Source organism: Ipomoea nil, unplaced genomic scaffold (assembly GCF_001879475.1).
Source record: "Ipomoea nil cultivar Tokyo-kokei standard unplaced genomic scaffold, Asagao_1.1 scaffold2791, whole genome shotgun sequence".
NCBI classification, from domain to species: Eukaryota; Viridiplantae; Streptophyta; class Magnoliopsida; order Solanales; family Convolvulaceae; genus Ipomoea; species Ipomoea nil.
The window spans coordinates 2,198,646-2,212,849 of record NW_017619219.1 but is presented as its reverse complement, the minus strand read 5'-3'; the positions used below and the strand labels follow the sequence as shown (position 1 = coordinate 2,212,849).

The 14,204-nt window shown below is 32.9% G+C and overlaps 1 protein-coding gene across 1 annotated transcript; it reads right to left on the bottom strand.

The window, feature by feature from the left end:
* Window positions 1–13,476: 13,476 nt before the first annotated feature.
* Window positions 13,477–14,204, bottom strand: LOC109157631. Its single transcript, XM_019305482.1, has 2 exons — window positions 13,901–14,204; window positions 13,477–13,819 (listed from the first exon to the last, which is right to left on the bottom strand). The coding sequence occupies exons 1-2, from the start codon at window positions 13,999–14,001 to the stop codon at window positions 13,516–13,518; spliced, it is 405 nt and encodes a 134-aa protein (XP_019161027.1). The 5' UTR covers window positions 14,002–14,204; the 3' UTR covers window positions 13,477–13,515.

Below are 14,204 nucleotides of genomic sequence, written 5' to 3'. Positions count from 1 at the left end.
TCCAGAACGCTATTTAAATACAGTATGTGAAAGGCATGTGTTATGAAGATCTTATGTTTTAGGATTAACTTACATGTGGTATCAGAGCCTGGTTGTAGAACATATGTTTTTTCATATATTATGATGAAATGTTGTATGTACGTACTTTTGATGGCTTGAAGCATGAAGAATACTGTAACTGTTGTTCACTTCGTTTAATTGCGTATGTATGTACTGTTAGCGTTAAAAGCCATATATCATGAAATAGATTATATGCTTTATATGCTTTATCTTGATTGATGGCTTACTGTGTTTCTGTTTGATAGAATATATATATATATATATATATATATATATATATATATATATATATATAATGTTTAAGTTTGCATACAACATATATAAGTTTGCGTACTGCATATCACTATATCATGCATTTGTTGTGTTTGATATATATAATGTACTGCATTGTATATATGGATGTTATGGATAATGGATTACAGTATAAACTTTATTGTCCTAGTGCATATGATTTCATAATTAAATGAAGTATCCATGATGTGTTTTTCGCTTCCGTAATATTGTTGCATATTTGAAATATGAATTACAGTAATTCAATTTGTTTGTTTATTCACTAGTCAATGTTTTCATATTTGTTATATGTAGTGCTTTACTGTATGTCTCTATATATATCGTACTGTATGTATTGTTTATATGCATTTGATATGTTTAAATATAGGATGAATTACAGTATAAGTAATTATGCATATAAATGATTAATGAAGTATTTGTTACTGCATGAATGTAATTAATTATGTGTTCATTATGTATGTAGATTAATTATGATTCTTTGTAACCAACATGGTTTGCATAGTGGTTTAGAATCCCGTCTCTTAAACTTGAGGTGAGGGGTTCAATCCCCACCCATGTAAATGGAGCAAATAATTTAGCTTGCATATTAGTGATAATTATGTATGTGGATATTTTTATGATATTATCTATCATATTATATCTACTTAACTTGGTATCTAATTATGATTGATTTGTTAGTGGCCAAATTATAAAGTTTTATAGATACCAAATTTAAATAAAATTCAATTACCCATGATTTTGTGATGCTTATAATGAAATGACATGATTTTATTTTCTACAGTATTGGATAAATTGAAGTTTAATAATTTTGAAATATTTAAGAGTCGCCCAAAGGTGATCAATTATTTCATAATTATAAACATAATAGTGGTTAATTATTTGTATTTGATTGGGTTGTTTAGCATATCCAAAGATAGCAAACAAGTCCAGTCATAATATATTTAATGGCCAATTATATGAATTATTTTTGCATCGGATCATGTTTAAAGTTATATGTTGTTGGATCACCCAAATGAGACCTTCAATGTACTTAATTGTTTATGATTATGTTGATTACATCTGTTTATCTGTTTATGTATTGAAATATAATTAATGTTTGAGTATTTTATATTCATTGCAGCATCTAGTTGTGTTCAATTCATTCGCAAGCTGCGTCTATTGTTAAGTATAATGGGCTGAATTTTGCTGAGTGGCATGAACAAATCCAGTTTCACCTCGGTGTTTTGGATCTTGATCTAGCACTCTTGAATGACAAGCCCGTTGCTATTAATGATAATAGCAGTGATGATGATGTTGCTTTCCATCAAGCATAGGAAAGATTGAATAAACTCAGCTTAATGCTTATGCGAATGACATTTGGAAACAACATTAAGTCCACAATTCCCAAATTTGACAGTGCTAAGGATATGTTGAAACATGTGGAGGAAAATTCACATTCTGAATGTGCTGATAAGGCCCAAGCAGACACTCTTATGAGTAAACTAACCAACATGAAATTTGATGGTTCGTGTTCCATGCATGATCATGTCACTGAGATGTTGAGCTTAGCAGCAAAATTAAAGTCCATGGGAATGGACGTGAATGACACTTTCCTTGTACAATTTATTTTAAACTCTTTGCCTCTTGAGTATGAGACATTCCAAGTGAATTACAATTCCATTAAAGATAAGTGGAATGTGTTCGAATTGCATGAAATGCTAACTCGAGAGGAAACGAGGCTTAAGAGACAAGGAATCCACTCAATTAATCTCATGGGTCAGTCAAGGGCTGGTAAAAAGTTTGGAAAGAAGAATCAAAAGGGTAAGAAAGGACCAATGAAGACTAATGAGTCCTCTTATCAAATCCACAAAAAGGAACATAAGAATGACAAGTGTCATTTCTGTAAGAAATCTGGGCATTTTCAGAAAGATTGCCTTAAGTGAAAGGCATGGTTCGAAAAGAAAGGTATACATTATATATCAGTATGTTTCGAATCAAATTTAACTGAAGTTCCTTATAATACTTGGTGGATAGATTCTGGTTCCACTACTCATGTTTCGAATACTATGCAGGGATTCCTTATGACCCAAACCATAAAGCCAAATGAAAAATTTGTGTTCATGGGGAATCGTGTCAAAGCTCCAGTAGAAGCCATTGGAACTTACCGTTTAATTTTAGATACTGGAAATCATTTGGATTTGTTTGAAACTCTTTATGTTCCTTCAGTTTCTAGGAATTTAATTTCTTTGTCAAAACTGGATTATTATGGTTTTTCCTTTAAATTTGGAAATGGATGTTTTAGTTTATTCAAACAAAATCATTTTATTGGTTCCGGTATTTTTTCCGATGGCTTGTACAAACTAAAGCTTGACAATCTTTTTGCTGAAACTCTATTAACCCTGCATCATTGTATTGGAACTAAACGAAGTTTAGTGGATGAAAGATCAGCTTACTTGTGGCATAAACGTTTGGGTCACATATCTAAGGAAAGGATTCAAAGACTTGTAAAGAATGAAATCATTCCCGAATTAGATTTTACTGATCTAGGTATTTGTGTGGACTGTATTAAAGGAAAACATTCAAACCACACAAATAAGAATGCAGCCACAAGAAGCACACAGCTCCTTGAAATTATACACACTGATATATGTGGACCTTTTGTAATACCCACTATCTTAGAAATAAAATTATATCTATGTTTATTAAATGTGGTCAACAAGTCAAAGCTTATCCAAATTTAATATTGGATGAAATTACTAAATTGCCCTTCCTTACCCTTAAAGGTTAAGAAACCACTTTGGTCTTTGGATAAACATTTCTTTTGAAAGAAGATAAGAGGAGTGGACTAGAGAGATAGAGGAAAAGAAGCATCTTGAAGCTTTGATCTCCATCTTCTTCAAGCTTAGGTCTCAAGTTATTGGAGTATTCTAGGTAAGTTTGACCTCTATATTTCACTCTTTGAGTTGGGTTTATCACTTGAGCCTTAAGATTAATGTTTGAAAATATTAGGGATTTTGACAAGGAGTATTTGGGCGAGCTTAATAGCTAAGATTTGGATGTTTTTAGGTAAGTGATTAACTTTTCTCTCCTTATTTTGGAAAACCCCTAAATATTATGAAATAATCTCCACTACTTTGAATCCCCATTTTAGGGTTAGTATGAGTTAAGAATATTTTAGACTATGATATGTTTTTGGGTATGAAATGCTAAACTCAAGTCTGGATGGAAATTGTGTTTGGGTTCGTTGGAACTGTGTTTTGGGAATGGATATTAAGGTAAATTATTTCTGACTGGAATGGTACATATGTGTTGAGACGGTAAAGTGGTTTATGGTTGCTGTGTAAGTGCGTAGGTTGTGGGTTCGACTCTCTTCGCTAGCATATTGTGTGTTTTTTTTTCTATACCATATGCTTTATAAAATGGCCAAATTATTTGTGCGAAGTGAGACTTGAACTCCAAAGCTTATGCTTATATTAACTTAAGTTCTTTCCACCTAAGCCATTTCAATCCCTTTGAAACTACTTTGGTAATATACCATTTTATGATTTTTAAAGAGTTATGTACTAAGAAAATTATTATTTTGAGAATGGTTTATACCTTGCATATTTCTTAGTTTGATAAGCTTATTATCTATTTTGGAAATCTGAACTTTGTTATGTGATTTTAAGCAAATGATTTTTGCTACATTGGGCTATTTGATTATAAGAACTATTTTGATTATTTGATCAAACTCATGAGGCAACCTACATTTTGTTGTTTGTTTTGTTTGGCTTGGAACGTTCCTAATTGCTCATTCCGAATCGTCGAGCTTGACTCATTCCGAATCGTCGAGTCTTTCGAATTATTTGTTGGAACGTTCCATCCGGCTCATTCTGAATCGTCGAGCCTGACTCATTCCGAATCGTCGAGTCTTTTTGGACCATTATACCGATAATGGCATATGCCACATAATATAATGGTGGTTGTAGGTTGCCAATGAGTTTTATGTAAAGGAATGATTGGTGCTTTTGAAAGTATTGTATTATGAAATAATATTGATGCCCATGTAGCTAAAGTTTTTCGTTTTGGGAATTTGTGTATAGTATGATGGAAGTATGTTATGATTTTGATATAATTTAAGGATTGAGTTTTGCATCTAGTTGTTACTCTAAAGCTTTTTGTATTATATTGGGGCTACTTGATCCGGGGTTGAGAGGAGTATCACTTACTGGGCATTAGCTCATTATTTGTATTTTTTTTTCTCATGTTTCAGAGTAGTTAAGGACATGTGAATAGCACGAGCACAAGTGGTGGGGTCTCGAAGGTGACTTTTGAAACTTGGAGACTTAGTCCTAGTTTTGGAGCTTATCATGGATTTTTATTTATTTAGACTTTCTCTTTGACCCTTTGTATTTTTGGTAGACCATTGTGCTTGGTTTTGGTGCTTGTGATGCATTTTGGACATACTACTCTTAATTATAAATATCTAATAGTGGATTTGATGAGTTTTTGGGAAGAACAAGTCGATTATATTTTGTAATTTTGGGTTGTGGAATTATTGTATATTCAAGAGTTATTATGAAGATTCTGAGAGGTATGTATGGTTAGGCTTCGTATTGTTACAGGTCTTCACGTAACGATACGGCCGTGTCATGTCCTAAAAGTGGGGCGTGACACCTTTTGATGTCCCAACCTTCGGAAAAGAAAAATATTTCATCACATTTATTGATGATTTTTCACGTTATGGTTATGTCTATTTGTTGCATGAAAAGTCTCAATCAATAAATGCCTTAGAGGTATTTGTGGATGAGGTTGAAAGACAATTGGACAAAAAGGTGAAAATTATAAGATCCGATAGGGGTGGTGAATATTATGGAGGGTATACTGAAAATGGACAATGCCCAGGTCCATTTGCTAAGTTTCTTGAAAAACGTGGCATTTGTGCTCAATACACAATGCCCGGTACGCCACAACAAAATGGCGTTGCAGAAAGGCGTAATCGTACATTGATGGAAATGGTTAGGAGTATGATGAGTTATTCTTCTTTACCATTATCATTGTGGACATATGCTTTAAAAATCGCTGCCTATTTATTAAACAGGGTTCCTAGTAAGGCAGTTTCAAAAACACCATTTGAACTGTGGACAGGAAGGAAACCTGGTTTAAGGCACCTTCATGTTTGGGGATGCCCAGCGGAGATACGCATTTATAATCCACATAAAAAGAAACTGGACTCAAGAACAACTAGTGGGTTTTTCATTGGTTATCCAGATAAATCTAAAGGGTATAGATTATACTGTCCTAGCCATACTACTAGAATTGTTGAGACTGGAAATGCCAAGTTCATTGAGAATGATAACATAAGTGGGAGCGTTGAACCACGAAAAGTGGAACTTAAAGAAGTTACAGTGCAAGATTCTCTGATATCTTCTTCTCAAATTGTTGTTCCTGTGCGAAAAATTACTCTACCTAGAGTTACTCAAATTTCTCATCCTGCAACGGTTGAACAATTTAGTCACTTGCCTGAACAACAAATTAATGATCAAGAGATTAATGATCAACCACTCCATGATGAAGTTAACAATGAACCCACAAATGATATTCCTACAGAAGTAGCATTAAGAAGATCTCAAAGACAAAGGAGATCTGCTATATCTGATGATTATGTGGTTTATCTTCAAGAATCAGATTTTGACATTGGTATTGATGAAGATCCAGTTTCATTTTCACATGCTATAAATAGTCCTAATTCTTCTAAATGGGTCGAAGCCATGAAAGATGAGTTAAAATCAATGGAACATAATGAAGTATGGGGTCTTGTTGAATTGCCTAAAGGTTGTAAGCCAGTTGACTGTAAATGGGTTTTTAAGACCAAACACGACTCAAATGGCAATGTCGAACGATACAAGGCCAGACTTGTTGCCAAAGGTTTTACTCAAAAGGATGGTATTGATTTTAATGAAACATTTTCACCTGTTTCGAAGAAAGATTCATTTAGAATAATTATGGCATTAGTAGCTCATTATGACTTAGAGCTACAACAGATGGATGTGAAAACCGCCTTTCTGAATGGAAATTTGGAAGAAGAAATTTACATGAACCAACCTGAGGGTTTTTCAATTGAAGGAAAGGAACACATGCTGTGTAAACTTAACAGATCGATATATGGCCTTAGACAAGCTTCCCGACAATGGTATCTTAAGTTTAATGATACTGTAACAACCTTTGGATTTAAGGAAAACACCGTTGATCAGTGTATATATCTGAAGGTCAGTGGGAGCAAGTTTATATTTTTGATTCTGTATGTTGATGACATTTTGCTTGCTACTAATGATCTTGGTTTAATGCATGAGACCAAGCAATTTCTTTCTAAGCACTTTGAAATGAAAGATATGGGTGAGGCATCCTTTGTGATTGGAATTGAGATATTTCGTAATAGATCACAAGGAGTGTTAGGATTGTCTCAGAGAACATATATTAACAAAGTCTTAGAAAGATTTAGAATGGAAAAATGCTCTGCATCAATTGCTCCAATTCAAAAGGGAGATAAGTTCAGCCTTATGCAATGCCCTAAGAATGAATTGGAGCGTCAAGAAATGGAAAATATTCCTTATGCATCTGTCGTTGGGAGTTTGATCTATGCTCAAACATGTACCCGACCAGACATTAGCTTTGCTGTTGGGATGCTTGGTCGTTATCAAAGTAATCCTGGTATGGATCACTGGAAGGCTGCAAAGAAGGTATTAAGGTACTTGCAAGGTACAAAGGAGCACATGCTCACTTATAAGCGATCTGATCACCTTGAGGTGATAGGATACACAGATTCAGATTTTGCCGGGTGTTTGGACACAAGGAAGTCCACATTTGGTTATCTATTCCTTTTAGCCGAGGGAGCTATTTCTTGGAAAAGTGCGAAGCAGACTGTCATTGCTGCATCCACTATGGAAGCTGAGTTTGTGGCATGTTTTATGGCTACAAATCATGGATTATGGCTGCGAAATTTTATTTCGGGACTTGGAATTGTCGACAGTATTGCCAAGCCGCTGAAAATTTATTGTGATAATGCCGCAGCAGTCTTCTTTTCTAAAAACGACAAGTATACTAGTGGTGCTAAACATATAGATCTGAAGTATCTTGCCGTTAAAGAAGATGTTCGGGAACGAAGGGTATCAATTGAACACGTAAGCACTAGATTAATGATTGCAGACCCATTAACTAAAGCATTGGCACCGAAGGCGTTTCGTGAGCATGTTGAAAGAATGGGCGTTATTGAAAACTGTTAACATTATGTTAAGGTTGTGTTTTGAAATATTTGATACTTAGAGCTCAATATAGTTTCGTTTCTGTATTAAAGTATCCTGTTTAGTTTATGAAGTATATATACATGAATGTTTTATTATGTTAATATAAACAGGATTTGTCTTTGATAAAGACATTATCGTGGACCATTATGAAAAAGTTCATTATGAATAATATTGAGTTTGAAATTAATATTGTGATACATGGAAGGGACTGCGTTAAATTAGTGACGTAATACCGCCATGATTCTTATTAATTTCTAACTTAACGATGACTTATGTTCTGACCAATATAACGAAGGAATCAACTTATACTATGCATATTATGTTTCAAGTTCATTATTAAATTTATGACTTATGAGCCAAGTGGGAGAATGTTAGAATAATAATTATTATTATTATTATTCTATGGTTCATTATAATTTATTGTGGCTCATAATTAAATATTTATTTATAATTTAATAATGAAGATAATCTTGTGATTGGCCAGTTAAGAAGATAAGATTGCAGTTTCAACTGCATATCATCAGGTTTACGTTGATGGAACGTATTATTATTTATATTTCATATATGAGACTCTGGTCCTCTCCGCAACCTCTCTAAAAACTAAAACTCTCCCCATCAGAGAATTAGATCAAGTGAATGTTAAAGGTCTAGGGGGAGAAACCAAGTTTCTAACTCAAGCAACTACGGGAAAACAATGGAGCCAGGTATGTTCCCAGAACGCTATTTAAATATAGTATGTGAAAGGCATGTGTTCTAAAGATCTTATGTTTTAGGATTAACTTACAATTACTACTTGATTTCAATTTTGTATTGTTAAATATGATCAATCTTATCCATTAATTCGTGCCTGTAATGAAGTAGGGGGTGGGAGTAGGCAATCATTATTGCGTGGACCATGGTCCACACAAGCTGTGTAAATTATATTTTGTATACTGTAAAATAATGTACATTCAATACAAAAATAATGTAATTTTACTATATTAAAAATGTACATTATTTGTATCCTGAATGTACATTATATTGTATAATGTATATTTAGTATATAAATAATGTACATTTAGTATATTAAAAATGTACTTTTTGTTATGTTTTACATAACACTGCGTGGACCATGGTCCATACAATAATTTGCTGGAAGCGGGTGGGTGGGGAGGAGGGGGGATTTTTATAAATATCGTTAGCTTAGAGTTGTCATTCTTGTGCATTAATATTTCTTTAAGAGTTAATATTCAATTCAATTCACGATTATAGTGTTTTTTTTTTTAGATTTAGCTATAAACGATTTTTTGTGCTTAATTAAATTATTAACTTTGATGGTTTTCTCAATTGAGTCGATCATATGTTAAAATAACTTGGTAATCTCACTTCTACTAATACTCAATTTAGTCTTCAATTATAGTATTTTTACTCAAGTTAGTTTTTTACTATAATAGTTTTACCCAATTTAGTCCTCGACTATACTGATTTTTCTCAATTTAGTCCTAAACAACTTTTGTGCTTAATTATATCAATTGAGAAAAATCATTATAGTCGAGTACTAAATTGGGTATTAACTCATTAATTTAATTTAATATAATTAAAGAAGGGAATCTCGTTAATAATTAGGGGTAGGCGTTTAGATTTTCATTTCAGTTTTTTTTGGTTCAGTCTGGTTTCATTTTTTGAAAAAATGAAGTCATTTAGTTTTAAATTTTAGTTCAATTTAAATTTCGATTTATAGAATATAGAACCGATCAATTTTTATTTATAAACTAAAACCTAATTGTGCAGGTTTGATTTCGGTTCAATTTATTTCAATTCGGATAATCTAAACCGAAATGTTCACCCCTAATTAATACCTTCAAAGAGATGGATTAGATAAATAAAAATAAGCCTCCCTATAAAACATGTAAATGTGGACTGCGCAAAATTACCATACTCAATAACATGTGCACACTACAATACATGAATGTGCTACTCAACAACAAATACACTTTTTAATTTTACATGATATTCTTTTTCATAATAAACTTTTATATATACACTATACAATTTTACTTCTTTTTTTTTTTTTTTTGAAATTACTCATGATTCTATACAATTTTACTTAATACACTTTTTCATCTATATATTTTGCACACAAAAAGGACCTATCCTCATATAAACCCTCCCCATGGAAGAAGCAAAAAAGTTACGAGCTTTAAGTACTACGAATTCTTAGGTATAAAGGAACGAGTTTTGTACATGTACTTTTTATTTTTACTCTATTATTTTTTACTCTTTGTTGTGATAATAGATGATTAATTATCTTCATCCTGTAAACTCTAAAGAAAATATCAACACTAAAATTTTGTGAAGCTAAGTAAAAGTTGAGAGTAAAATTTAAGAGTAAAAATAGTATTTTTCATGGTTGCAGTAGGTGCTAGGTGCTAGTCGAACGGTAAAGTAGCGCCTAACTCGTACGCAGCTAACTATTTTAAAAAATAGTGCATGTGTGGTGGTCGTCATATATATAGATTTTGATTCCTGTGTGAATAGTGCTTCCCGTGTGAACAGTGCTTCCCGTGCTGTCGGTGCGGATTGCACCATTAGGTATGCATAAATGCACCACACAGTGTTTGAAAATGCACCAGAATGAAATGCCACAAAATGCACCACACACCAAAAAATGCACCACACATAATGGTGTATTTTCAGACATTTTATGGTACATTTATGTATACTTAATGGTGCAATCTGCACCGACCGCACGGGAAGCATGATTCACATAGGAACCTAATCATGTATATATATATATATATATATATATATATATATATACATATATATATATATACATATATATATATACATATATATATACATATATATATATACATATATATATACATATATATATATATATATACATATATATATACATATATATATATACATACATATATATATATATATATATATATATATATATATATATATATAGGGAAGGGATCAGGTGCATTTGTTGCTTCCCGTGCGGTTGTGCGGTGGATTAATGTGCGTGAGGTTTATACTTAATGTGCGTGAGTGTTATGCTCAATATGCTTGAGATTTGTACTTAATGTGCGTCATGTTAATATGCGTGAGTTTTGTACTTAATGTGCCAGAGTATTGTGCTAATATGCGTGAGATTTGTGCTTAATGTGCGTGAGTAATAAGAGAATTTTCAACAATCTGGAATTGAAGCAAACAACAGAAGTTCCAGATTCTCGCACCAAGATCGGTCTGCATAGACCATTGATAAGGATAGAATTTGCGTATTCACTTTGGGAAGCTTTTATTTCATTGTAAATATCAGTAAAGCAGAGCAACACACTATTATATGTCGTTATTGAAACTTGAAGATTCAAATCTTTCATCTTGGATAGAACAAAAAGAGCATCAACAACCATCTCAGATGTCGCCAGCATATTCCATACCAAATTATGAGCAACCCAATAATCGAAGTTATTCTGAAGCAACTCACAGAGTGCAGGTACTGGGGATGGGGAAGAAGCTGATATCCATATTTTCTGCTGCATTTTACACATTCACGCACATTAAGTACAAATCTCAGGCACATTAGACACAACACTCACGCACATTGAGTACAAATCTCACGCACATTAATAACCGCACAACCGTACGGGGAGCATTCAACCGCACGGGAACCTTTCACTATATATATATATATATATATATATATATATATATATATAAAATTTAAAAAATTAGCAAGACAGACTCGACCGAATTAACTCGATCTTAACTTGTTAAATTAGACGAATTAACTTGACTTGGTTCGATCGAGTTTACTGCTAACTCAATCAAGTCTGGCGCCTAGACGACCACCCAAGAAATAATTCGCCTCGACCGAGGGTCGCCAAATGTCTAGGCAGTGGATTTTTGCATTAGTGGTATTTTCAAAAGAACCAAACTGCAAATTAAAAGTGCATTGAATTCTCCTCAACAAATCAATGAAAGTAGAGAGAGACGGTGCAACTTTTCCACCACATAAATGATAAACCCCCCACGTGACAATGACAGTGACAGAGACAATCCCCAACAAGAATCCTACTGTTTTAAGAAATCTAGGTTGCTCAAGACAATATACTTGTTTAGTGAATCCCAATTACTGATTGCCTCCTTAACACTTAAGTACACCCTCGCCTACAAATAATATTTTAAGGTTTGTCCTAATCTTATTGCATCAATTCCTTCTCATCACAACCACATTTAATTCCTTGTTCAATGGCACATTTTTTCATGCATGTAACAAATATATATAATTAAAAAAATAACCTTACAGGGGCACATCAAAAAAGAAAAAGACAAACTAAAGCAAGGGCTTAGAAGTCAAGATCAATACACATATATTTACGTGCTTGTACGACTCGACTATATACCACTACTTTTATTCTTAAATTTTACTCACTTTTATTACCTCCTTTAAAATTTTCATGTTTTGACATTTTTTATGGACTTATATAATGAAAATAATTTATCATGCTAGCCACATAACAAAGTAAAAATAAAAGAATAGAGATAATTAAGGAATCCATGAAGTAGAATTCTATAGCACTTAATTATAAAGGGGGTGTTTGGTAATAAATAGCTATTAGCTTATTGAATTAGTAGATTTAACTACTGACAGTAGAAAGATGTTTGGTAAATTAACGGGTAGCTAATAACTGATTACATGCAAAATGATTTTTCATAAAGTTGTTCGAAAAAATTAATTTGAATAAATTTTTAAATTTTAACATTTTAGAGCAATAAGTTGTTACAAAAAACTAATTAATCAAACGATCATATTAGTTGTTTAACCAAGTCAAACAGTTAATATTGATCAAACTAGCCAGAATTGGCTGATAAACTAACTATGTTACCAAACATTGTCAAAATCTTATAAATATTCCGGTGTCTTTATACATATACATGAATTACAAAAAAAAAAAAATCTAAATTAAATTGATCAGACTATTAACTTGATAAGCATTTTTAGTTTAGACCAAACAATTATAAATTTGTTAAATAATTGATTTACCAGTAGACATTCTCAGATAATATTTACATGTTTCTTAGTCACTTAAAAAAAATAACAAAAATAATTTCACTAAATTTATGGAATAGGACACTAATAACATATATGTTGGGTTAAACTCGATTTTTGGAAAAACCATTGGTTTGATCAAAGCTATACCAAGAGAGTTGCAGATGTACAAACGTTTTCCTTGCCCCAAATTTAGCTAAGCAGGGTTACACTAGGAAGCATAAATAAATAAATATGTATATATATATATATATATATATATATATGTATATGTATTGTATGTATAGTAAGTTGAAAAAACACATTTAAGAAATAAAACACTAATCTTATGATTACTTGCTAGCAATTAGTGCTAGCAATTAGAAGATGGGAACAAGTCGGGTTTGTTATTATAGCATTCCACAAACTAACCATCCATATATATATATATATATATATATATATATATATATATATATGTGAAAATGTTTCAAGATAGATTGTGTACATTCATGTACAAGTCAGTATGATCTCACAGGTGAAGTGGTCGCATTTAATTACATATACTGATTCAAATACGGATAGTATTTTTTGTGCAATCGGATTCACCATTAAGTATGTAAAAATATACCATACAGTATTTAGAAATACACCACAATGAACCGCATCAATACACCACAAAATGCATTACATCTAATGGTGTATTTCTGAACACTTTATGATTTATTTATGGGTACCTAATGGTGAGTGATTGCACGAGGTAGTAGAAATACAGTCCGCACAAAAACCTAAAACTTTTATATATATATATATATATATATATATATATATATATATATATATATGTTTCTAATTAATTAAGCTAGCTAGTCTTCAACACATAACATCCTTGAGAAGTTTGTACCGGCGAGTAGGGGTCCGTGGCAAAGACGACGCAGCGCCACCAGCAGGGTTCTTCCCAGGTGACTTTTCCATGCCTTCTTCTCGGTCGTGCTGTTTGATTTTGTCACCGGAATATTGCGACCGGTTGGTCCCCGAATCACTTCTGCCGGTTAACCTCCTCGAAGGACCGCCGCCGCCGCCGCCATGCTTCCAGCTCCTTTGCTCGCTTTGGCACCAATCACACACCTGCACCGGATCCGATTGCTCACTGTAGTAGTAGTAGTTGCTACAATACCTAAAAATTAATGAAATCAATTCAATTGGTACTTAGCTTGATCATGAACTGTGAGTATAATGATCGAGTTAAGAAGCATACGAGTGTTGAAAGCGGCGGTGACACTTGGAGCAGCGGAAGAGCTTTTCAGGGAAGCCAACGTCGCCGCACATAGCGCACACAGTTTGGTAATGATCCACCATTAGAGATAGAGACAAAGATAAACAGAGGGAGAGAGAGAGAGAGGGGCAAGCTAAGCAAAGCGAAGAGAAGCTAGAAATGAAGTGAATAAGAGGGAGATAGCTAGAGAGAGATGTGATGAGTTATTGCATTGAGTGGGGGTACGTGTAGATGTTTATCTGATCTCTCCTATATATACGAAACACATGTTACAAACGCACAGAAA

Excerpts from the sequence above, each read along its gene's own strand:
- LOC109157631 (XM_019305482.1), bottom strand. The coding sequence starts at position 14,001 with ATGGTGGATCATTACCAAACTGTGTGCGCTATGTGCGGCGACGTTGGC. Across the intron at positions 13,820-13,900 it reads CACCGCCGCTTTCAACACTC|GTATTGTAGCAACTACTACT; the intron begins GTATGCTTCTTA and ends ATTAATTTTTAG.